At 41.7% G+C, this 26404-nt stretch overlaps 1 protein-coding gene across 2 annotated transcripts in view; it reads right to left on the bottom strand.

Moving 5' to 3' along the window:
- Window positions 1–18988: 18988 nt before the first annotated feature.
- grin2aa (glutamate receptor, ionotropic, N-methyl D-aspartate 2A, a) overlaps window positions 18989–26404 on the bottom strand; it is a 203492-nt gene continuing 196076 nt past the window's right edge. The window contains exon 15 of one of the 2 annotated variants that reach the window (XM_072442601.1): window positions 18989–19116. In XM_072442601.1, coding sequence (XP_072298702.1) covers window positions 19072–19116 — 45 coding nt within the window. In that variant the 3' untranslated portion in view covers window positions 18989–19071. Of the gene's footprint in view, window positions 19117–20212; window positions 25280–26404 lie in introns of those variants that run through there. The other variant, XM_072442600.1, reaches the window with a different exon arrangement.

The following is a 26404-nucleotide window of genomic DNA, read 5'->3' as shown; positions in this document are numbered from 1 at the left end:
GAGCAAATCTTTTAGTGTTAAAACTGGCTCTTTGTCAGTGAGTAGGTGCGCCAGGCTCTTCCTGGATTTTGCAGTGGCCTTAGTGCTGATCTGACCAGCAAGTGTTCTAACCCTTTCACCAGGCACCTGCTATGTGGCTGTGCTTGGACACTGGCACAATGGGCCAGCGAGGTGAGGTGGCAACGAGCATCTGTTCCGGATGCTTCCTGGGCGCCTCCCTGGGGAGGTGTTTCGGGCATGTCCCACCGAGGAAGTCTGGGAGTCTCTGCTTAGACTACTGCCCCCGCGACTCGGCCCTTGATAAGCGGAAGATGGATGGATAGTAGTTTTTAGAGTTGTAAAGAATTTCTTCTTTCTATTTATTTGACATTTCCAGTGTGACAGGGGTCTCCGTGATGGGCATATCGCTTTTAGATGGATTCTAATAAATCATTGCTCTTTAACAATTAGGCTATTTACTTATTTTCTATTTGTTAAGAAGATTTTCTGACCTGATTGCTATTATACAGCACACTGTTTGTGGAACGTAGAGCGAGAGATATTTGGTAAACAGCCGTTGCCAGGCAGCAAACAACGCCAAGGTGGTAACAACCAGTGCTACGTCTTAACAAAAATGTTGGCCTTCTGCGAGACATTAGCGTTTGTGGGTAAAATCTTTAGTTGTGAATCAAAGCCCTGAGTCGTAGTAGGTCTCACAGTGAGACAGGGACAATGATTTAATTAAAAAAGTACCAGAAGAGCTCCACCGTGAAATGGGACCACCTCCCGATTCCCTCTTCTTTTATGGGCCGTCTGGAAAGAGGATCTTTTTCTGAGCAGTCGATTACACCACAAAGTGACTCTCACTTTTCTCGCTCCTCTCTCTCGCTGTCAGTGCTACACACAGTGACAGCACGCCCTCACTCCTACCCAACCCCAGCAGCCAATCAGAAGTGGTATTGGGGAAATTGGGTTGGGCCAATACGAAGCGGTAAATGGACAAGCTGCTTTCTGACACGACGAGCAAATTGAGTCAAATAGGAACACCATAACACAACAGAAAGGTCCCAGATACAGAGGTAAGAGAGAGTGAGTTGTCAGACCCCTGGACAAATGAAGGACTCCACAACTGGTTTCAGAGCCACTGACTTTCAATGCCTACAAATACGTTCAAGTCCCATTGAAAACTCCCATGCTTCAAGATGTTTACTCTGCCAACCAAGTCAGCTACTACAACCTAGAGCCTTAGAGATGAACATACTATAAGGTAGGTACTTTCTATGAACACACTTTGTGCTTAACCCAGCTTTTGAGAATGAACCTGGAGGTGTGTTTAGTGCTTTGAGTGACACCTGACTTATGCAGATGTTGGGATATTCCTAATTGTGAGCCCATGCCTAGTAAAGCACTTAGTCGTTAGTGTTAAAGTCTGTTATGCCAAGCCCAGGCTGGTTTTGTGAGGTGTTGAAATTTAGGTTAAATAGTCTGTGGTAAGCACTAGTTCAGAATATTCAGTATATATTATTGTAAAAGCATAAACAAGTATCCAAAGTATTTTTGATAAACAATAAATAAATAAGATATAACATTTATATATAGTTAAATAAAAAGTACAGCATCTCATCCTTATCATAAAAATGTGAGGTTCTCTCAGCCCCAGGTCCTGCTTCTTTTATTTAACGTTCAAGCAAAAAAACACTGCAAGCCTGTAGCACTAGCCTCTGCTGACCGGTACAACTCCGGTGACTTCCCCACACAGAGTCCAGAGCCTGATATTCGCTCAGACAAATTGGTCATAGCTGCAACTGAAGAGAAAATCATTGTGGAGTGCACTTTTTTTGTTTACCTGATTATTATATTCTTCCCTATTCTTAAACAAAATTAAACACTAATAAAAGAATAACAAAAATCATTTGAGATTGTTTGCAAAATTGGAAACTTTTTTTTCTATCTATGACAGGCAAATGTTAACAAACTTAAATGTCACCAAGCAACACTGTTATCTTCCTTTCCAAATAGGGAAGCGTTATAGAGCAGCTAGTCCCAAGGTACTGTGAGCCAGAGATACAGATTTGAATGCAATCATTTTGACAGAATAGACCAAAATAGACGGCAGAAAGAAAATGGAGGCATTTCAGTTTCTCCTCGTATATTCCGACACAACCACCAAAGTAATTAATTAGCTTCTGACGCATTACAAATACCTGCAATGATTTATGGGGTCCTTTATAGAGATGCACAACTCCAATAGGTCAAGTTCAGAGCTCAGAAGAACAAATGAAAGTAAATTACTCCAAAGCTATAGTTAGCCGTGCGGAAACTTTAGAAAAAGCCACAGCTACACAGCTGTAGCTTGCCATTGCCATCTTGAGCTTAGACCAACACATCCGCAGATGCTATCGCAATGTTTTGTTGGGTCTGCCTCAAGGCTCTTTCTGGGGGTTGCACAAAACATTTTGGTAATGCTATTATGCCTGAGTGAAAGATTTTGTCAACCATGCTTCTCTGAATTCAAGGCAAGTTTGTGAATTTTGTCAAAGTTAGTTGCAATGTCGAAAATGGAGACCAGAGTAAATCAAGGACGCACAATGAGGACATGTGGCTGTTGCACCAAGGACCAACGCAAAGCTCAGGCTAAAGTCACCCTGACACAGCAACGAGGTGCAGGAAGTTTAATTACAAGACAAACATTAGCATTCATAAGACATACTGTAATATGGCTTTAAAAACGTTCACATTATTGCTTTTATTGACCTTTATTTAACCAGGATAGATGTCTTATAACATCTACAGTTTAAAATACAAGAGAAATTCATAGCTTGATTAGCATATTTCAACATAAAGATCCCATATCATACTATATTTCCCGTTTCGTAGTCTACCCTAAGGGTATATTTGATAATAAGTGTTGCGTGTTAAAGGTACAGAGTGCTTCCCGGAGGATGGGTTGAAACAAGGAAGGGATGACACGTCCCTGTAGTTATGACGCGTCCCTGTAGGTATGACGCATCCCTGTAGGGGTCCCTGTAGGTATGACGGGTCCTTGTAGGTATGACGCGTCCCTGTAGGTATGACGCGTCCCTGTAGGGGTCCCTGTAGGTATGACGGGTCCCTGTAGGTATGACGCGTCCCTGTAGGTATGACGCGTCCCTGTAGGGGTCCCTGTAGGTATGACGGGTCCCTGTAGGTATGACGCGTCCCTGTAGGTATGACGCGTCCCTGTAGGGGTCCCTGTAGGTATGACGGGTCCCTGTAGGTATGACGGGTCCTTGTAGGTATGACGCGTCCCTGTAGGTATGACGCATCCCTGTAGGGGTCCCTGTAGGTATGACGGGTCCTTGTAGGTATGACGCGTCCCTGTAGGTATGACGCGTCCCTGTAGGGGTCCCTGTAGGTATGACGGGTCCCTGTAGGTATGACGCGTCCCTGTAGGTATGACGCGTCCCTGTAGGGGTCCCTGTAGGTATGACGGGTCCCTGTAGGTATGACGCGTCCCTGTAGGTATGACGCGTCCCTGTAGGGGTCCCTGTAGGTATGACGGGTCCCTGTAGGTATGACGCGTCCCTGTAGGGGTCCCTGTAGGTATGACGCGTCCCTGTAGGTATGACGCGTCCCTGTAGGGGTCCCTGTAGGTATGACGCGTCCCTGTAGGTATGACGCGTCCCTGTAGGTATGACGCGTCCCTGTAGGGGTCCCTGTAGGTATGACGGGTCCCTGTAGGTATGACGCGTCCCTGTAGGGGTCCCTGTAGGTATGACGCGTCCATGTAGGTATGACGCGTCCCTGTAGGGGTCCCTGTAGGTATGACGCGTCCCTGTAGGTATGACGCGTCCCTGTAGGTATGACGCGTCCCTGTAGGGATGACGCGTCCCTGTAGGGGTCCCTGTAGGTATGACGGGTCCCTGTAGGTATGACGCGTCCCTGTAGGTATGACGCGTCCCTGTAGGGGTCCCTGTAGGTATGACGCGTCCCTGTAGGTATGACGCGTCCCTGTAGGGGTCCCTGTAGATATGACGGGTCCCTGTAGGTATGACGCGTCCCTGTAGGTATGACGCGTCCCTGTAGGGGTCCCTGTAGGTATGACGCGTCCCTGTAGGGGTCCCTGTAGATATGACGGGTCCCTGTAGGTATGACGCGTCCCTGTAGGGGTCCCTGTAGGTATGACGCGTCCCTGTAGGTATGACGCGTGCGTCCCGCGTCCTTGTAGGTATAATGCGTCCCTGTAGGTATGACGGGTCCCTGTAGGTATGACGCGTCCCTGTAGGTATGACGGGTCCCTGTAGGTATGACGCGTCCCTGTTGGTATGACGCGTGCGTCCCGCGTCCTTGTAGGTATAATGTGTCCCTGTAGGTATGACGCGTCCCTGTAGGTATGACGCCTGCGTCCCGCGTCCTTGTAGGTATAATGCGTCCCTGTAGGTATGACGCGTCCCTGTAGGTATGACGCGTCCCTGTAGGTATGACGCGTGCGTCCCGCGTCCTTGTAGGTATAATGTGTCCCTGTAGGTATGACGCGTCCCTGTAGGTATGACGCGTCCCTGTAGGGGTCCCTGTAGGTATGACGGGTCCCTGTAGGTATGACGCGTCCCTGTAGGGGTCCCTGTAGGTATGACGCGTCCCTGTAGGTATGACGCGTCCCTGTAGGGGTCCCTGTAGGTATGACGCGTCCCTGTAGGTATGACGCGTCCCTGTAGGTATGACGCGTCCCTGTAGGTATGACGCGTCCCTGTAGGGGTCCCTGTAGGTATGACGGGTCCCTGTAGGTATGACGCGTCCCTGTAGGTATGACGCGTCCCTGTAGGGGTCCCTGTAGGTATGACGCGTCCCTGTAGGTATGACGCGTCCCTGTAGGGGTCCCTGTAGGTATGACGCGTCCCTGTAGGTATGACGCGTGCGTCCCGCGTCCTTGTAGGTATAATGCGTCCCTGTAGGTATGACGGGTCCCTGTAGGTATGACGCGTCCCTGTAGGTATGACGGGTCCCTGTAGGTATGACGCGTCCCTGTAGGTAAAACGCGTCCCTGTAGGGGTCCCTGTAGGTATGACGCGTCCCTGTAGGTATGACGCGTGCGTCCCGCGTCCTTGTAGGTATAATGCGTCCCTGTAGGTATGACGGGTCCCTGTAGGTATGACGCGTCCCTGTAGGTATGACGCGTCCCTGTAGGTATGACGCGTGCGTCCCGCGTCCTTGTAGGTATAATGCGTCCCTGTAGGTATGACGCGTCCCTGTAGGTATGACGCGTGCGTCCCGCGTCCTTGTAGGTATAATGTGTCCCTGTAGGTATGACGCGTCCCTGTAGGTATGACGCCTGCGTCCCGCGTCCTTGTAGGTATAATGCGACCCTGTAGGTATGACGCGTCCCTGTAGGTATGACGCGTCCCTGTAGGTATGACGCGTGCGTCCCGCGTCCTTGTAGGTATAATGCGTCCCTGTAGGTATGACGCGTCCCTGTAGGTATGACGCGTCCCTGTAGTTATGACGCGTCCCTGTAGTTATGACGCGTCCTTGTAGTTATGACGCGTCCCTGTAGTTATGACGCGTCCTTGTAGTTATGACGCGTCCCTGTAGTTATGACGCGTCCCTGTAGTTATGACGCGTCCCTGTAGTTATGACGCGTCCTTGTAGTTATGACGCGTCCCTGTAGTTATGACGCGTCCCTGTAGTTATGACGCGTCCCTGTAGTTATGACGCGTCCTTGTAGTTATGACGCGTCCCTGTAGTTATGACGCGTCCTTGTAGTTATGACGCGTCCCTGTAGTTATGACGCGTCCTTGTAGTTATGACGCGTCCCTGTAGTTATGACGCGTCCCTGTAGTTATGACGCGTCCCTGTAGTTATGACGCGTCCTTGTAGTTATGACGCGTCCCTGTAGTTATGACGCGTCCTTGTAGTTATGACGCGTCCCTGTAGTTATGACGCGTCCCTGTAGTTATGACACGTCCTTGTAGTTATGACGCGTCCCTGTAGTTATGACGCGTCCTTGTAGTTATGACGCGTCCCTGTAGGTATGACGCGTCCTTGTAGTTATGACGCGTCCCTGTAGGTATGATGCGTGCGTCCCTGTAGGTATGACGCGTGTGTCCCTGTAGTTATGACGCGTCCCTATAGTTATGACGCGTCCTTGTAGTTATGACGCGTCCCTGTAGGTATGACGCGTGCGTCCCTGTAGGTATGACGCGTGCGTCCCTGTAGGTATGACGCGTGCGTCCCTGTAGGTATGATGCGTGCGTCCCTGTAGGTATGGTGTCCCTGTAGGTATGATGCGTGCGTCCCTGTAGGTATGGTGTCCCTGTAGGTATGACGCGTGTGTCCCTGTAGGTATGACGCGTGCGTCCCTGTAGGTATGACGCGTGCGTCCCTGTAGGTATGACGCATGCGTCCCTGTAGGTATGACGCGTGTGTCCCTGTAGGTATGATGCGTGCGTCCCTGTAGGTATGACGCGTGCGTCCCTGTAGGTATGACGCGTGCGTCCCTGTAGGTATGACGCGTGCGTCCCTGTAGGCGTGCGTCCCTGTAGGTATGACGCGTGCGTCCCTGTAGGTATGACGCGTGTGTCCCTGTAGGTATGATGCGTGCGTCCCTGTAGGTATGATGCGTGCGTCCCTGTAGGTATGATGCGTGCGTCCCTGTAGGTATGGTGTCCCTGTAGGTATGACGCGTGTGTCCCTGTAGGTATGATGCGTGCGTCCCTGTAGGTATGGTGTCCCTGTAGGTATGACGCGTGTGTCCCTGTAGGTATGACGCGTGCGTCCCTGTAGGTATGACGCGTGTGTCCCTGTAGGTATGATGCGTGCGTCCCTGTAGGTATGATGCGTGCGTCCCTGTAGGTATGATGCGTGCGTCCCTGTAGGTATGGTGTCCCTGTAGGTATGACGCGTGTGTCCCTGTAGGTATGACGCGTGCGTCCCTGTAGGTATGACGCGTGCGTCCCTGTAGGTATGACGCGTGCGTCCCTGTAGGTAGGCCCCGTCCATCTGCACATCCGAGGAAAGGGAGATATGTTGTTCTATAGCTAAAGACTGTAGGAATAAATAAAACAAAAAAACACTTTGGACACATATATGAAGCACGAATAGCACTGTAAGAAGGTTAAAAGCTCTGAAATCTTGCATGATATGGGACCTTTAAACATGCTGTTCATAAAATGTATTTATAGTTATGGGTTCTTTTCATTCAGTATAAAGCATTGGTAAAAGTGGTAACAAAGTACTGTACTTAACAATATAAATGAAGAAAAATATTTATGAATATGAATGAAAAAAATATATATAAATTTCAAGATGAACACATTTACTTCACTACACTTGAGAGCAGATATATGTATTTCTACTCCATTACATTCTTAACTGGACTGGTCTGAGAGGTAACAACACAGAAACATTAGAAAATTGGTTGGAACTACCAAAGATCTCCATAATGCTTTATCAAAACCATTGCATTTAAAATAAAACCAATATTAGACCAAGAACTTAAATTATAATATTTAATTAAAATTAACTATATATACTAATATTTATCTGTTCAAGACAGTGCATTTTAATGAACATACATGAAACGCAGATGTAAACACGCCGGATTAGCCATGGGTTAATTTTCCACCCGAACCCAAGACCTTCTTGCTGTGAAGCGAGAGCACTAACTCCTGCGCTACTGTGTCGCCCTATAATATTACTTATTACGTAATAGTACTCCATTCTGTTACATTAGTAAAAGTACAGATACAGGAGTGAAACAAAACAAAACTGTTAAGAGCATTTAACGCATTAAAACTCCAGGAGTACATTAAATCTCCTGATATGTAAGAGCCATCATCTTTTGTGCTGCTCAGTTGCTTGTGCTAGGTGAACAAAAGTGAAAGGAAAATATAAAACTAATATATGCACTGATTTAATTTAGTTAAATCCAAAACATTTCACGTTAAAAACAACAAGGTAGCAGTAGTGCGCCCCACAAAGCCTGAGTCATGTACTCCATGTCTTATTATAGATATTTATTTTTTTCATCTTTAATTGCGGTAGAATTGATGCATCAATGAATTTGACTGTGTGTGTGGGCGCACATGGCTTTATAGCGGGGGAAAGTATGACAGTACGCAGTTTACTTTTGACTTTTGACTTGCTGTTTGCTTTTACTCTGAACAATCTCCTGTGCTCATTAAATTGGTCATTGAGTCCATCAAACCATAAGACGATCATTTAGGGCTTCACCGTGACTTTATGACAGGCTGAGCAGCAGCAACAGATAAATGTTAAATGGACTGCAGTTATGGACTGCTTCAAGTCAATATATGTAGGCCTAATTAAAACAAGGGGTATGGTCAAATATGTCATATATAATATATATATATATATATATATATATATATATATATATATATATATAAATACAATTTTATTCATTCATGGACCTATGTCAAGCTGAGTGGACAAAATACACTGAACTTAGGTTGCTTTGAAATGTGCTGTTAACTTCTCTTTCAAACTCCATCTAAATGGATGATTTAGTGCTTTATATATATATTTTTTTATCAATTAATCAAGATTAACAGTTCTTTTACAATTCGTTGTTTTAACTATTCCCGCGAACAGATTGTCTTATGTGGATCATAAAGTCTTCCTTGCTTTATATCCCTGTCAGATTTAAAGGAGACATATTATGCAAAATCCACTCGAATAAGCTTTTAACCTTGTTACAGAGGTGTTTCCTCAACATAAGGTTACTAGTTGTATTTTGATTGATTCATATTTGAGTTAAAGGTTGAATAAAGGATTTTTCGACAATTTGAGAAATCAGCGACTTTGTCACCTCCGCCCTCCTATTCTTTCAGAGAAACCTCATGCATGAGCACGCAACAGCCCCGTTGCTACAAGTGCGTTTCTTCATTGGTGTGAACAGATTGCATCGAACAGTCTTCCTCTGCCGTCCCTCAGCCATTTCTGTGCTTGGCTTTCCGAAGCGTGGAGCTACACTGAAGGAACTCGCTGCTAGCTTCGCTAAACACACACCGGCATATCAACCATGCATGCACAGCCAGGGAAACGTGCGGATAACCTGGGAACGAGCCAGAACGAGGCTGCAGGTGTGCACTAGCACTCAGGGAATGATTGACATGTGAGAGAACTACTCAGCTGTCCATGCCACGAGAAAATGAGACTCAGATTGGTCGCCAAAAATCCTCAATTCAACCTTTTAATCCTGTATTGTCCAGCAACTGATGCTCCAGCGCTCATAAAATGCCTGCTTTCACCTACCCCCTATCCCTGCCCACATCCCTGTACTTAACTGAGATCCCTTGAAAAGTGAAGACATGAGTGACACATGCAGAGTTCTAAAGTGTCACGTAGTGACACTTTCAAAAAAATAAAAACATTTAAATGACTAAATGCTGCTTGTTTTGGTAAAATGTCCCTATAAAGAGGCGGGGCTTATACGTTCTGATGTTTTGAACAGGAAATCAATTAACTTGTTTCTATTATTAAGCCGTTTTCGATCAATATTGTGATTGACAAAGAACTGTGAAATTCTGATCTAATTGAATTATAGTTCATTACAAAGAACCTGAAAAAAGCACAAAATGTCTCCTTTAAATGAATCCATGTAGTACAACATCGCAGATCATAATTACATTCATAGATTTGTCTAAGAAACTATTTTCAATTCCACACAATAGGATTAGAAACAAATCCAAGATGAATAAGATACTGTGGAAAAATGGGGAATCATGCAAAATTGTAATACAAGCTGGTACAATTTAATTAAACAATGTGCAGTGAATATGTATTACATGATTGGGAACAGAATATTACATTTTCCACAGTTCCTTGGCCTTGAGTAATTAGTCACAAAGAAATCAAACATTGCACATGGAAACGAAGGCTCCATGGCTCACTTACAATTCAAGGCCACGTTTGTATATTTCAGCAGACCGTTGAGATTATATTTTAGGGGTGACAGGCTTTTTGTTAATTCCAGGTTTCGGGTCAGTTTGTTCTGTTTAAAGACATTCATTTCTTAAAAAAGCAGCTATTTGCCTGGAAGTGACACAGACAGTTGGCTCTTTTTCCTCCCGTAACCGCTTGTGTTGTGTTGAAACTAAGGCATCCGGACTGAGTGGAGTTTACATGTAAATAAAAGAAACCAGCAGGAAAAAAAAACATGCATCCCGGGCTCACAGAGAAGAGATTGGACTTCACCTGAGCAGAACAACGTCGCTGTGAGTAAACTCGTAAAGTTGCAGGGTGTTACAGAGGGGAGTTGAATGACGTGCTTTAGAGACGTCAGGCGCTGTGATGTTGTGGAGCCGGTTGCGCTCGAGGCATGAATGCATTAGGTTCTGGGTGGTTACACATGTGATCAGCAGTGACAAACACGGCATTTGGCAGTCAGACGGATTTAAAAGACCAATATGTTTTGCAGGTACATGCTGTGTGTTAAAGATGATATTTAATGTGGCATCAGTCATGTTGTCCATTATTGTGTCCATTTCTGTTGATTGAGAACCATTTGTGTGTGCATAAAGTGAGCGCTGTCCACCTACACAGCAGAGGACCAGGCTGCAGCGTCAAGTTCTTTTCTATGCATTCATTTTTAGATCATAAACAGTCACACGGGTCTAGGATGCCAGTGTAAATGCCTGCACCCCTTTGCATTTGAGGAAGGAGATAAAGAAGATGCTGAACAATATTACCTTTACATTTTTAGAGGCATATTGTTGGGTGAGATCCATAAGGAAGCATTTGTATCTACACAATTGTATCTAACCAAAGAGAACTATATGGAAACAACTAGGACTGAGTGGGCGGGGCAAACAGTTCAATTAAACTTTTCACTTGACACTGGTCCAATCTACACCTATATATATATTTAAATATATTTACAGTTATAATAGTTACAAGTTATATTGATTTAATTTGTTTAGTTTACTCAAATACTAACTAAGATACCTCAAAATAACCTCTGAACAAATCATAAATGTCTAATATGACACCGCAAATGTACAGTTTAGGGCATTTTACACATAAAACAATTTGTTTCAATTTGGAAATAGTAAAAGATAGAAAACTTGCAATACAATGTTTCCTGATTGTTTGTCATAACATGTTTAAAATTGACATCTCATTCTTCATTCAGATTCTTTCACCCAATTTTACTCACCAGAATGTATTTGAAGGTTATACTGTATGTACTGAACTAAAGTAGTGAGTACAAATAGGGCACGCAAGCAGAAGTATTTCGAGAGGCTGCATTAGGTTTTAAGTGTCCCAGATAGGCTGTTACTGTTTAATGAAAACCAGGGCCTACATGTGTACAGCGCAGCGATCTTGCCAATGTCAAGAAGTCAATCTATTGGGCCTTGTGCTATTACACCCACCGGGCTGTGATCTCATATCCAGAGACGATCAATGCAGCAGGCGCCATCTGAGGTCACACATGTGGTTATATGTGTTTGAAAAGGGTTGGAGGGTTTGGAGTTTTCTGAGATTAACGTACTAATTTCTTATTCAGTGTAAAATAGACCTGGTTTAGTCTGTTTTTCTCTTGACGGTCCAAGAAGGCACCTACATATACTGGTTAATATAGATGCAGTCGACAATATCAGTGGGTGAGGTCTGGCGTGGGTTCCTTCTTTGAAGACATTTTCTGGCAAGGTATGTGTATTTTCAGTATAACTATTTCAAGTCGAGTCACAATTGTGTCTAAATGCAAGTTATTGACGTGGAAAAGTAAGGGATGTAGTTCTGTAATTTTGGGCCTTTTGAATCACTCTTGTTTGTGACTTTGTGTCTGCATAAATATACATCCTAAAGTCCATGTTTGCTTTTGTAGTTGTAAAACAGTGGGTAGAACAGCTCTTCTAGATTAAAATTAATGGATTGCTTCCCCACAGAAGTCCATTAGAGGGCGTTCCCTCAGATGCCGACTATACTTTATACTTTCATTTCTTAAGCTTACATAATGTTATTTAAATATGTATTAATTCATAAGCTAAATTGTATTAGTAATTTGTTGTGTCAGGCTGCTAAAGGGCAATTTGTCTGCAGATGCAAGGAACAAACTGAAGTAAAATTCAGTATAATTTAAATATATATAATATATACTTAGAAGTGCCATGTTATTAGTCAAATTCACATATACTTAGTTCACAATAAAAAGCAGTGCCTAAACCTTTAACGATAAGCGTTCATATTTCAAACTCCACGCTCCCATATGTGACCTATTCCCTCTGTGATTAATCATATTAATTAACAAATAAACACAGACAACTCCTCTTTTAATTTGCTGCTTTGAAGTCGAAAGGGGACAAGCTTTTCTTCCTGACATTTATCATTTAGAATTAAGTCAATTTGCCAAATCTAAGCAGGATAAGCATCTAACACGGTTCAAGCATTAGCCACATATTAACGGATGCAAACTTAATCATCGTCATTAGCGTGACACAGGGCAAATAACACATGTTCAGTTCAACGTGCCCTTCCACAGCTGCAGCATTACCAAGCAGTTTCCAACATTTTTAATTAGAAAGTAGTGGTGGGAGATGTTTTCTTATTAGCGTTGTATAATGTGGTTAGCTTGTGCCCGAACACAACACTACATCTTAAAGCTACAAATAACAAGTTGAGTGCTTTGTGCAGGTCTCCATCAAGATTTCCCCAGTGAGGCATTAGAGCGGCGGCATTATATGAAACGACACGACATGCACATATTCAGAGCCTGCACTGTGGGGACGCAGTGCCAAATTAACTCTATTACAGATATTACTACTGAACACCAAGGGAAAATACATTATATCAACTCAATACTGAGACAGATAGAAAAACATTCATTTTTGCATGAGTCACTGAAATTCACCCTGAAGGTTTTGAAAAGCAGCTTTGTAGAACTTAATGCTAAATGGAATGTTGGCAGAGGGTTGGAAGTAATTGGCCACATTTGTGTATTAACTTGGGAACAAATCGATGTAGTTTTATTACAAAATATTTCTTGTACTTTGAACGTAAACTTTTTAATTGAGGATCAACCACTTTTCCACAGAATGGCATTAAACTTAAATGTCTTGAGAGACACTGAGGGTCAGTAGAAATAGAATGTTAGAATTAGAATGTACATATCATGCCGTTTTTGTATAAAGTGCTTGTTGCTTGTGTTGCACCGAACCACCAGGAAAAGTTCCTGTGTTTGTGAATTTTTGTTCATCGACAAATGGCAATAAACCCTTTTCTGATTCTGAAAAAAATATATTGAATGTTGAAGTATCAATATGTATTACTTTAAGTTCTTCATCATGCTATTATTTTCAGTTAAAAAAATAAGGACATTATGTAAAAAATGTCAAATTCCATATTTAGTCAGGTTTGACCAAACTAGTTCTTACTGAAAATGGGTTATTTTTTTCAATTAAAACTAATGAATTAAATTTAATGAATAGGTTTTGAACTTTAATATCAACAAATCCTTCTTCAAAATGGTGTTAAGCATGAGATTGTAAAGTTTGGTGTATGTGGGTACTACTTTAAGAGCTGATCTTTTTACATCGTTACAACATCATGCTATAAAAGGCAGTGACAGGTGCCAAGATGTACGGAAGAGCTACAATTAGTGTAAAAAGTGTAGTAGTTACTATAAAGTGGTACCTCATTATTTTTGGAATAGGGAAGCTCTTTCAATAAAATAAGATTTGAACGTCATGTACTTAATGTTTAAGAAAAGTTCCCACTTAAACCTTAAATTGCCTTTTGTCCAAGTAATTGCCTAATCTCCGTTCAACCATTGATTTGCTCTTATTCCTTACCTTAATCTTCTAAACACTTATTCTATCTCTGTCTTTCCTAATTATATTGCAGTTAATTGCATTTTCAACCGTTTTACCTAAGTATCCAATAAACAACAATAGAAATACTCCACTGTTGCTTATATCTTGCCATTTCCCTTTCTTCCATTAGCGCATTAGCGACATCAGCGCACTTCTCTCTGTTTCTCTCTTAACACATTGCAAATTTAACAATACAATGAAACAAATGTATTTTCATTTCGTCACGATTCATCCCTCTCGCCTCTCTAGCCCACCTGTCTTTCATGTCCTGTCCGTGTCACTCAGGCTCCTACATCACTTTCCATTATTGTCCTCATGAAAAAAACAATGGAGCGATGAGCAGTCTTCACCGCACGTTCGCTTTCCCAGCACCGAGTTCATCCAACACATTCTTACGGTGAGACGCTGCGGGTGAATAGAGACAAAAACTGTTTTTTTAAATGCAATAAAGCCTTTTTTTTTTACTTACTCAGGACACATCTATCCGACAAAGGTTTAAAGTTAAGGTGCTCATTCTAGTTTAAAAAAGAACTGAGGCTGTTTTGCCCGAGCCATAACCTGCAGCTAGAGACTCATTCAAGTGTTTCTCCTTCTCAGTTAATGGACCTAATGGACAAGGTCATTCTTCATGTGAAAGCTCAGAACCACCAGAGGCTGTACTTGCAGCTAGATTCATGATTGGTGGAGGTGGCGGGCTTTAGGTAATGAAGATGCAGTGGTGCAAACACACTTGATTTCAGCATTGAACCTGGCAACGCAAATGTGAGGATCATACTGCCTTCTGATTGGATAACCAGCAAGAAAACCAAAACACTAACATCAACCACTTGGATGTCATGTGCAATGTTTTGTTGAGTTTTACAAGTATCTGTAAAGATCATATTTGATTTACACAAGCGTCTAAAGGCAGAGAATCTAAGTACCCTCCCCTTTCCTGGTTCCTGAGTGTTTATTTACAGCAGGGATTTAGATCTTATTTCAGTAAACTAGATATTAATGAAAATGGTTCAAATGCTGCACCATTGTTGTCACTATACCCACATGTTTCTGGAAATTGTATAATAAGATGCTGTAGTCATTCATCTAGACACTGTTTTAGAAAAAAACAAGCATTTCAACTTACATCCAATAGTCATTGTCAACCTTGAGAATGACTCTTTAAATGAAAATACTGAAAGGCATTTGCCATTGTAGACTTAGTGAAGTTGACTGCTAAAACAAATGATGGCACAGCAGTTCGTAATAGGCCAAGCTACAGGCGTCAACAACTGCAGGCTCATTAGATTTAGTCTACTGCGCCCCTGTGGATGTCTGTCATACTATAGTCTCATGCTCAACAATCAAAAGAATCATTTTAGATATTATATTCATTATGCCTTCAGTTGATTTATTCAAGAGCATTTAGTACGTAATATTATGGTTTTGATAATTATTGGAAAGATAAAACATAGTTACTATGTTCTCCAAAGAGCCATGTACACTCAATGGTGACAAACTATCTCTCTAACCACCACTAATCACTCACACTACATACAGTCCAGTCCTACAAGACAAAACACTAGTAAGACTGAATAGAATAGAATATTGATCTATTCAAATTGATTATGTTGTGACAATGTCTTTGGACTATAATTGTTTTGCTTTTTAATCACCAAACCAAATAAGCTATGTTTTTAGCAGTGTTTCTAGGATTGTATTCCATTATATCTGATCCTTGTTCACCTTATTCCGCTTCTAAAGTGCAATCTGTAGCAAAAAGAGCCCAAAGTGGGCGGGGTGAAATAAAAACATTGCCTGTTGATATATTATATATATATATATATATATATATATATATATATATATATATATATATATATATATATATATATATATTATATAACTTTGATTACATTTACATTCATTGTAGTATTGTTTCATCAAGCTTTTGTAATGTCAAAAAATTCATTTCATTCCAGTGTTGTATTATTTCTTCTCTTTTGTTGATGATGAAAGAGTGACCACTGCACAAAGCCTTCTCCAGCTCAAACACTCTCACTGGGGTTCAGATCTGTAGTACATTAATTTCTGCTTCTCTTCTGATGTTTTCTCTGCTCGATGCTAATGATTTTTTCCATGACAACAGGAGTTGTCTTTCCGCGTGGTTGTTTCAGAAATGAGAAGCCACTCATGCCGTGATCAGTTGGGTTTAAATACTGTGCTGCAAGAGAAAGATCATCGCCTGCAGCATATTATCCAGCAGCAGGAGAGGACCTACTGTATTTGCTTAGTTGAATCAAAGTGGGGACAGGCAGTATATTATGACATACTTATTTGAGACTATGAACAAACGTCAGGAGAGTACTTGGGGGTGGCTGAGTGGACCAATTGTTTGTCTGTAATAGGAGGCGATTTTCTGAAGACTTCTGGGGGTGTAAGAAAATGACAAAATAGACTATAGGAAAAGAATGATCTGCCATAGTATTTTTGCAGAGCTGGCTGCTGCGCTCACAACCACACACGCTGCTGTTGCCTGGCTATGTTCTGATGAATGACACTCTGGCTTCAATTACCGGCCCCTACCTGGTGCCTGCAGCCACTGTCGCCCCCACAGAACGCACCCCGCATGCCATCCCCCAATTTAGCAAAGTGTCCCAAGTTGGCACCCAGTTTAGTTCCAAAAAGTAGGGCATCAGCAGAAACTATGATGAGTAAGACCCTCTCTGTCCTACTAAGCTATTAAGGCCAGAATTTAGGCCACAGGGCCAAGAGGAGGGAAACTGGCTTGATGAGATTACTTTTGTATGTTGACATCCACAGTTTTGAAGAATGCGATGGAAATACGAGACAAATGCATACATTTATATTTGCTTTTTTTTTTTTTTTATCATGGAAGTATATTTTAACATAATCCTCATGACATGATTTAAACATAAATATAATCAACAGGAAAATATATTAACGTGAGTATAGTAATAGTGTGAGATCAAGCTCAGTGGTACTCCAGACAAAAAAAGTTTGGTAACTACTGAGTTCGAGGTTCGAGTTTTTTACAACTAAATTGTTCTTTGTGTTAAAAAAAACAATGATTTGGACAATCTTCTCTGAATCAATAGATAAAATGTTGTTGTTATACAACATCTTAATCCACTGTTAAATTTATCAAAGCTTGTTTGATATAATCTTTCAAAATTACCGTACTTTTCGCTGTGCTTTATTACAATCAGACTCATATTCACGGGGAAATTAGTCTAATGAGGAAGTGATTCTAGACGCGGTGAAACGCAAAGACACACGAAGCACGGACATGTGATATACGGCGGTCTGCAGTTTAGAACATGACGCATTGAAATGAAACTTTCTTGGCCAGATGTGAGTCACGGGTCAAAAGAAAATATGTGCATCACTACCATGGACCATATTTCTGTGTAAATATCTCATGTTACAACCTAACATAGACTCGCTAAGCACAGCTCAGGAGCAGATGCTCCAGATGTGAAGACACAGACACATCAGCTCACGCAGAGTCATCAAGGACAGAGGGGGCAGTAGGGACAGCTCAGATGTTTGTTTGTTAAGCTTCAAAATGCTGTGTTTTATTACAATCCAACTCATATTCACTGACAAATTAGTCTAATGAGACCCGCGGCACAGCAGAGTATGGGTGTGCCTCCAGACCCTGGTTCAAAAGACGACCGGCGTGTGTAAATATCCCATGTTACAATGTGGGCACCTGCAGCTCATTGACAGGTGCGGCCCGAATATGGACAATTTATTGTTTCTTTGTAAATTTCGTTTGAGCGTTTTTTATTCAGGATCGGTGTATAGCCTGAAAAGTACGGTAGTTTTACTTAAAATTAACTTAAAAACAGATTGTAACCATTTTAAGACAACCTTCATTTGGCCAGGTAGTGTAAATGTTAAGTTTTGAGAACGGAACCTAATTCCAAAACCGCATTGTTTACAAGTTCAATTTACTATAATTTACATATTGGGAATTCATAATTTTGTGTTCAGTTGTATTAATTATTAATTATTGTATTAATTTTATTTTCATATATTTTGCATTTTATTCTCGTGTCCCCCAGGGGTTTGTGCTAAGTCCACTAATGTTTACCCGACTAAACACTATACAGGAACCTTATGTTTTACAGACAGCTTCGGACATTCTTTTTTATGCACATCATTAACACCATTGTCTTCTTTTATCAACTTAAAAGTTGACACACTTTTGTAAGATGGATGACATGGCAGTGCTTGACCTGCAATCAATGACACCGTAATGAGCTCCAGTACCTTAGAAGTAACCACACGTTTGGCTTTGGGAGAAAATCAGACACATGTATAATGCTTTTTGGAATAAACTGAAATAAATCCTAAAAAGGAGTCACACTGGTCACATGGTATCTACACAGAATACAACACTGTTAGAAAGATCACACCATTAGCAACTTCACTATCAATCATGTGCAATGTACCGCGCTACACAAGTTATAATACATATCAATGCCATTTATTTGAACGATGAATGTTACGTCTATTGATGCCTGAGAAACCCACTCTTGTTATTCACTGTCTGCTCTTTCTCACTGGGAAGTATGTTGTCTGTTGGCCTGATCTCATCCTCAGCAGCGTTTCAAAAGCATGTGGAGTTTCTCATCCAGGAGCTTGAGTCCTACATTTTGGGCAGCTGTCTGTCTGAGCGTTTGGGAAAGTGTCCTATGTTTGCTCTAAGCCTGGTGACAAGACCCCTCTTATCTGACTCTTCAGGCACCGTGACACCCAGGCCTTTCCTCAGCTTGTCTGCCTGTCAGTGCCCAAGAGTCAAGACCATACTCAACATGTTTATTTGGCTTGTAACTTTGCCATATTTATTACATTACTCTTGTTTCTGATGTATTTATCAAACATTTATGGGTTTGATGTAAGGATGACTTCAAAGTAGTGTTATGATTATGAATAAATAATCACAAACAGGATCATCCACCAGTGAAAGTCTTTTAAATCACAACTCCTCTAGTATGTGACCAATCTTATGAAATCCCCAAAAATTATAAAGGTTTATGAGTTATTTTAAATTCAAAAAATTGAATTATTATGACTTAAATAATCACAATTATCGATGAAATCTTTACTGTAATATTGTGACAGAAAATAATCATTGAATCATGAATTTTCTTATCCTGTAAACCGCCTCTTACCTGTTGGCCAATGAAGATCCATATGTACCACTGTTGAGGTAAAGATGTGGAGAGGAGTAAAGCGCAGGGAGCAGAGGGCTGATCAGTCTGTGGATGCTCCATTAAACACATACATATACATGCATAGGATGAAGGTGAGGCCACATCTGCAACAAAGAAGGTCATAGATTCTGGAGCATTTCAAAGACAATGGCATCCTAGCAGATTTGACAACAAACAGCTATGCCTTTAAATATCGCTAAATCCATTTGGAGCACTGCAACTTTTTTTTACTTTCATACAAACATTTAGAAAACTTTTGAATGTGTAAATGTAGTAAATATTTAATTGGAAAGTGGTTCATTGGTATGTGTTTTAGGTCGCAGTTTATGCCATTGCTGGAATGGATCCAGATTCTCCTTTACTATGTTTTTAATGCAATAGTTTGCCTGCGCTCTAGTCTGCTGTTTTAAAAAATGAACACAACTGAACCCGTGTTGCCAGTGCCTCAGCCTGCATATGGAGGTCACGTACATGTTTTTCTCCTATGGACAGGGCATGGCTCGTCTTCAACGCAAAACCTTGAAAGATTCCCACACTGAGTTACAGAGGCTGCACTAGCGCTAAGGTTTCTTTCCAAGTGGTTTTATGGATCTGGATCTGGCAACTCAAAGTTTCAGCCTCATTCTAATTTGTGACAGGATATTTAGTTTGAGAACCAACATGATGTTAAAAAAAATGTTTTAACTAAGTATAATTCACCCTTAGTTTTGTCATCAGTGAAATCTATATTTGATTTGAGCATGTTTAACCTGTAAATAGGGACACAGATATTCAGGTCAAGAAATTCTAATTAAGAGTCGATACATACCCTCCCTTTAATAAACCTGTACAAAATAATAAGTATGACCTCTACTTAAAGGTTTACACATCAGAACCCAAATCAACACATAATGAATAGATAAAATATTTTCAACACTAGAACATGAATGAATGGGAATGTGGTTGGTCGTTCATGTGCTCGACCTCTCTGACTAAGTTCTGCTTTGTGTCGGAAACATTAGCATGTATCAAATCAATATTTGTATCAGTAACTGAATGGCAAATGTATTGGACGTAACTTGTTTTCGTAAAGACATGATTACCATAAGAAGTTCTGTTTAACTCTTCAGCAGATTCTATTGAGAACATCAAATCCTTGTATTATTGAAGTTGTTATTGAGGTTCTACAGTAGAGAAGGGAAAGTTTGACAGGACAGCAAGTCTTGTGAATGGTGACTTTTTATTCTAGTCGCTCTACAGAGAAAGAGAGAGAAAGAGAGAGAGAGAGAGAGAGAGAGAGAGAGAGAGAGAGAGAGAGAGAAAGAGATAGAAAGAGAAACAGTGCCACTGTACAGAAGAGCTTCTTGTGAAATTGACACAAAAAATATTGTTTTTACTCTTTATCATTTATAATTCTTCATGATGATGTATTCCAGTATGAATTTACAAGCCATGTATACAGGTGTCATTTCTAAATATATTCAAAATAGTTCCTTAAAAGTCTTTGAGGAAGTATTTGTTCTTTTCTTTAAAAAAGCTCTATTGTTACAGCAAACCATAATGAAAAAGGTCTTGAATCTTTGGAGGGATAGCAGACTCAAAGTAGGTTTCTTTTTTCTTTTTGTCGTCTTTACAGTTGGAGTCTTGTCTACACATGGAGGAGAGGGAGGAGAGAAGCAGAGCTGGTGATACAGTATTTCTCGTCTGCCATTGGAGGAAGAGCAAGGAAGTACCGCCTTTAACTCAAATCGGAACAACCCCATTGGTCCGGAATCAAGGCTTGATAGCGGTCAATGGGGTCCGGTCCTTGCACTCTCCCCTTAAAACAGCAGCGTCTTCATGTGTTCAACATTTTTTTCTCTCAGATATGTGAATACACCTGGTTACAAAGTGATCTCAACATCCAAATAAAACGACCCAAAAATGAACAGAAAACATTAAAATAGTTACATCCGGGGTTGCATGCCATCACTCATTATTTATCATGAATTAAAATACATTTTGCGATTAAAAAGAGCAGGGTTGTCATCACAAGGGCGCGTGAGTGCATTTGAACAGAAAACAGTTTTACATGATAGTCGTGTCAAAACAGAACTGAACAAATGTTTGGCGACAGTGCTGTTGTTTGGATATTTGTACATGTGCATATTGTTCAATCTGCAGCTCGCTCAAGCAGCATGTGAGGATACAGCTGATACGAAATAGAAACGCGTAAAAACAAACTAAAACGTCAGTCATCGGGCACGCTGTCGATTCCAAGTAGTTTCCCCAACAGTACAAAAGTGATATGTTCATTTAAACATGGAGTTTGTCTTACCACAGTGGACAAAGCGGGAGATGGTTCCATAAAACTGGTAGATCCTCAGCGCTAAACAACATCCTCTATTGTGATCATATCCTCTTTCATGTTCTTCTGTTTTACTTGGGATGCAAGATCGATCATTCAATCCTGGAAGACTTTGGACTGGTAAACATTAACAGGAGAATTCTGCTTCCCGCCCGGTCACTTGCAACTCTTTTTTTTTTCTTCTGTACTATCTTGTGTATTGTTTATTTTATTTTTTATTTTTTACAAAAGTTCTGTGCCATGTGGTTTTATTTTGCTGTTGTGATTGAAGCTCTCCCCAAAATGCACAGAATTATCCTGAGGTATTTGAATTGACAAAATTTGGCTTTTGAGAACTCCGATCAATTAAGTCAAGTAAATAGATGCTTGCACGTTGCTCTACACACACAAAAGTAAAACAAATGTGGCACGTGGAAGTATGTACATGTCAAAGTAATTTTTTTAAAAATATTTTGAAAAAGACATAAAAAGAAACCAAAATACACCCTAATGAAGTAGCATCACGCTAACAGAAGGACGGCCATGCACACATCTCGGTTATGAGGAACATGTCCGTATCATTGCATTCAAGTGAAAACACAAACAAAGAACCTTCTCAAGTAGATCCTCAGAAGGTTCCTGTTTGACTGTGGATTGGTGGAATTTGTATTATTAAAACAACCTTTTCGTTTTGTTGAAGCACAAAAGCAAAACAATACTTAGCAAAATTACCCAGACCTGTCATGTTTACAAAAAAAGCAAAAGTAGAAAGGAGAAAATAGTCAGTGTTTTAATACCCTGTTTGTTAGTAATAGGGAGGTTAGAAGAACTTGGCCTCCATTTGCTAGCTAACTGAAAATACAGTGGTAGATTTAGCCTTGGTCATCTCCTCTCTTCCCTTCCATCGTCCTCCTGCTCTTTGGAAGCAGGAGCCTCACCGTGACACAGATTTACTAAGCACAAAGTTCAATGTTACGATTGTACATGTATCCATCCACACCTGACGCGTCAAAGTCCCTTTTATAAGTCGGTATTTTCACTTCTCCAACATGAAATAAAAAATCTGTACATGCAAAATAATCTACTATCTTTGATGAAGTTTTCAAATAGCTATGATTTTTCAAAGCATTGTGGGAAAGGTTTTAAACTAATGCTATTATGCTACCAAATAAGCAAACACTAAATTCCTACACATGGGGATCTGAATACCAGAATCCCGAATAAATTGTACAGTAGAATAGAATAAAAAAGCAATACTGCAAATATTTTTCTATGCGAAGTGCCAGAAAATAAATACCCATCAGCCTGCTAGTCTTTTCAATTGTATACATTACTCTTCACTTTCCATCACTATGTGTCACTGGAATTTACCACATCGATCTGACAAATGATTTGAAAGCATCCGACTAATACCTTTTAGATCAGCCTTCATCACATTTTCCTGTCTCTTCTCACCCTGCCAGGGGTCTCGGTGGCCATATTTGTCAGCAGTAACAGTAACAGAGTAACAGTGACTAGCGCACTGTGACGCCCTGGCCCTCTGGAAGACCCCATGTCTGGCCCTGACATCAACAGTGCCCATCTGGTTTCCTGTCAAGCCTTTTTTACGCTCAAGCAGCCTGACAGCACAGGTGGGCCAGAGAGCGCACCTTTCCCTTATTTCAACACCTCAACTAGTGACAAACTATACACTCAACACTTCTGTACCAACAGTTCGATCATTACAGGACCTTAAGCCTGACACATCTAACATAATCTGCTCTTTACATCTCTTTTGCTTATAGCAAGCTGAGCTCCAGCCATGAATCCAAGTGGGTACATGGCAGAGACTGGACAGAAATGATAATCTGAAGAGTAATAGTAATCGTAATCCCATTGCCTCTGAGGGTATGAGTTCTTTTGGATTGAATCAGAGAAGAAAATAGTGGCTATGGCATCCTTTAGTGGATAACATAGTTGATAAAATATAATACAAAGCCAGAGAGGAGTTAGGAGCAGAAAAGACATATTTCTTATATCAACTAAACATCTGACTCAAGACTGGGGACTTTTTTATACAGCCGTCTATTGCTGAGCTGGGCTGAGTTCAGGACACCACGCTGTGCGGGGTATGCACTAGTCTTATTGGCTGAATAAGGCATTGCATGCTCCTTAGTGTACATGTCATTGGCTATCCGCCCGTCCCGTGAACAGTATGAAGCATTGGACTTAACAGAGGAGCGGAGATTGTTCGCATCAGTGCGTGTTTGAATGGGGGCTGATGTCAGCACAGCTGCAGGTGAGGCTGCAGCCAGCTGTTTGTAAATATCCGAGGAGCTCCGCCCATGGACCAGTCTGCTGCTGGTGTCGTCCCTTAGTGAGTGGCTGAGGAAGGGGTTGTCAGAGCCATGGGATGGGTACAGGGACTTGCTCCTCTTGCTTTCTTCTAAGTTGTGGTTAAACATAGATTTGGGGCCTGTGCCGAATAGTTTGCCAGAGTAGGGGCGCATGCCGAAAAGATTGGCATATTGGGAATCAGAGGCAGAATCCAGGAAACGGTCCTTTTCCTTGAGGCTGACGCTGCGCGCAGGTCGTCCTTGGTCTGAGTCCTTGGGCTTTTCTAGCATGATGTTGTCAAAGGAGTGCTGCCGACTCAGCCTTAAGCGGTTTCTCTTTTGGACATGTGGCCCGTCGGTCTGGGGCCAGTACAGTCCAAACATCTCGTCTTGTGTCTGCGGGTGCTGAAGGTGCATGGTGGGACTGATCAGGGAGTCAGCGAGGAGCTGGTCCTCACTGATGTCATACAGGTTTGCTGAGTGGAGGCAGGCTTCACAGCGATTATAGGGGGAACGTGAAGCAGACCCTGATGAGGGGTAAGATCCACCTGCTGGATAGCTAGTGGTCATTTTAGACAAGCAAGCACGGCAGTGTGTCTGTTTGTATCGATCAATAGTTTCATGTGGCGACATGGAGATGTTTTTCTCCTTTAGGCTGTAATGTTTGGAGTATGTTTGGTCTGGTAACATATCAGAGTCTGTGTGATGCAGAGGAGACGAGTTCAGATGGATAATTGGCTGCTCACACTTCCTGTAGTTATCACTGTGGTCACTATAGATCTCTGGGTAGTCCAGATCATCAGTGGCCAGGCCTCTGCTCTCACGGTACTGAATGGGGTCTGAGTGAAGGCTCATTTCTCGGTCTGATTCTATAGTGTAAATTTTTTCTCCTCCTGCTCCTCTCCCACTTTGGGTAGTTCCACAGCTGACTTGTTTAGTCTTTAAGTAGGACAGCTCTACCTCACTGCAATCCCTTGGGTATTTTGATGCCACAGATCTTTTTTTTAAGTTGTCCTTGGACTTCAGGTGCTTGTTGTTTTCTGGGTCCTTGTAGGAGGCAGCCCTGCTGGAGCAGTCAGAGATGTCAGAGTGGGCAGTGTCCTCAGGGAGGTACCTCTGAGTCTTCATAGACAGACGGGGATCAGGCATGAGCATGTCGGGCATGGGCGCAGGGCCAGGAGGTGCTGAGCGAAGTGAGTCCACAGACTTTTTCCACAGAGTCCGAGGCGGTTTGGCATTGGTCTGGACCGAATCAGCATTCACCGCCACTTCCACCGAGTTGGGATTGGTATCATTCAAGGTCAGGGGATGCTGGCCTCCCTGGAATATGTAGTTGTTGAGATGGTCTTTGTGGCGGTTGGCGAGATAAGCCTGTAAGTCTCCAGTGTCCCCGTAGATCATGTCTTTGGGAGCGTAGCTTCGGTTGTCCGCGTAGATAAAGTTCCCCTTCTCCGCCATCATGTCCATGATCATGGGACCAGCTGAGTGCATGAACTCACGTTTGGGAGAGTTGGCCGCCAGGTTGGCCATGTTGGACATCTGCTTGGCTGACTTTATCAGCTTAAGCATCTTATCTTGGGGACTAAAGTCCAGATCCGTCTTTTTCTTCATGTCAATATGAACGCCATGGATACAACTCCAGATTCCCTGTTTGAGGTGAATATATGAGGATGATGGAGGGAAAGTGGAAAAAATAAATGGAAAAATAGAAGAAAATAAATTAGATCAATGAAATGGGAAATGAAATAAATAAATGTGAGAAGAAGAAAGAGAAAAGAGAAAAACAGTTACTTACTGAGTGTTATAAACCTGTATTTGCAAAGTAAAAAAGCAATTTCAACAAAACAAACAAATTAAAGCACACGTTTCCATGCCAACTTAGAATATTCCGAACTGAAAAATAAAGTCTAAATGCCTTCTGCACTAAATGACCTAACCCAACCTGACCCTAACAGTGTTCTGTATTATAATCTACCACTATCAATTCTCTTTATTTTCAAAACTCCTACCTCCTTTTTCCGTGCATATCATTTAGTTTACTTTGCCACTAACAGCTCCCAAAGTAGGGATGCTTTGACATGCCTTGTGCCCTCACAAACAACTGGGGGCGACTGCTGACCTTTATAACACAATGGGATTGAATGGATTGATTTAGGGCAAGGCTGCCGCAATTTCCCTCCCAAAACACGACGACTATTTTTATCGTCATTGATGCACCTTGCGTCATCCTCCCTTTGAGCTTCGTTCCCCTCCTAGCAGCTCCTTATTTTAACACTAGTTCTTGGACTGTACGTGTAGGAACTATGTGCTGGCTCTGCACTCTTCTTTTACTCCAATGGTAGAAAATAGCATCATTATAGGCTTATCTGACCCCAATAGGGTGCTTTTAGACTTTGCTGTACACTTTATGACCTGGAAGAAGCCTAGAGGCATGTGAACTGACTTGGTAATATTTACACTTGTAATAACATGAATTAAAAAAGGCTTAGTAACTCCTTATTAATACACTTAGCCTAACTCCTAGTCCTTAATTAAGTAAGTCTGAATGGTGCTTTCTTTCAAATTCCGCTCTCATAAAACAGAAACGGTTAATGTAATCTCCCAGACATCGCACTTTTATGGTCCATCTATGTTTTTGTACGATACTTCCTCAACAAAGACATTTACGGGCACATTTTAGCACATTCAAGAGAAAACTACTGCATCACAATATGTCGATTTTACCGAAATAGTAGATTGCCACAGGAAAGAGATCACGATTAAATATTCTCA

The sequence above is a fragment of the Eucyclogobius newberryi genome, unplaced genomic scaffold (genome assembly GCF_026437365.1).
Source record: "Eucyclogobius newberryi isolate DKJ021-1_F unplaced genomic scaffold, fEucNew1.0.hap1 SCAF_13, whole genome shotgun sequence".
Taxonomy (NCBI): domain Eukaryota; kingdom Metazoa; phylum Chordata; class Actinopteri; order Gobiiformes; family Gobiidae; genus Eucyclogobius; species Eucyclogobius newberryi.
Note: the sequence above shows the minus strand (reverse complement) of the source record. Positions and strands in the feature narration are given on the sequence as shown.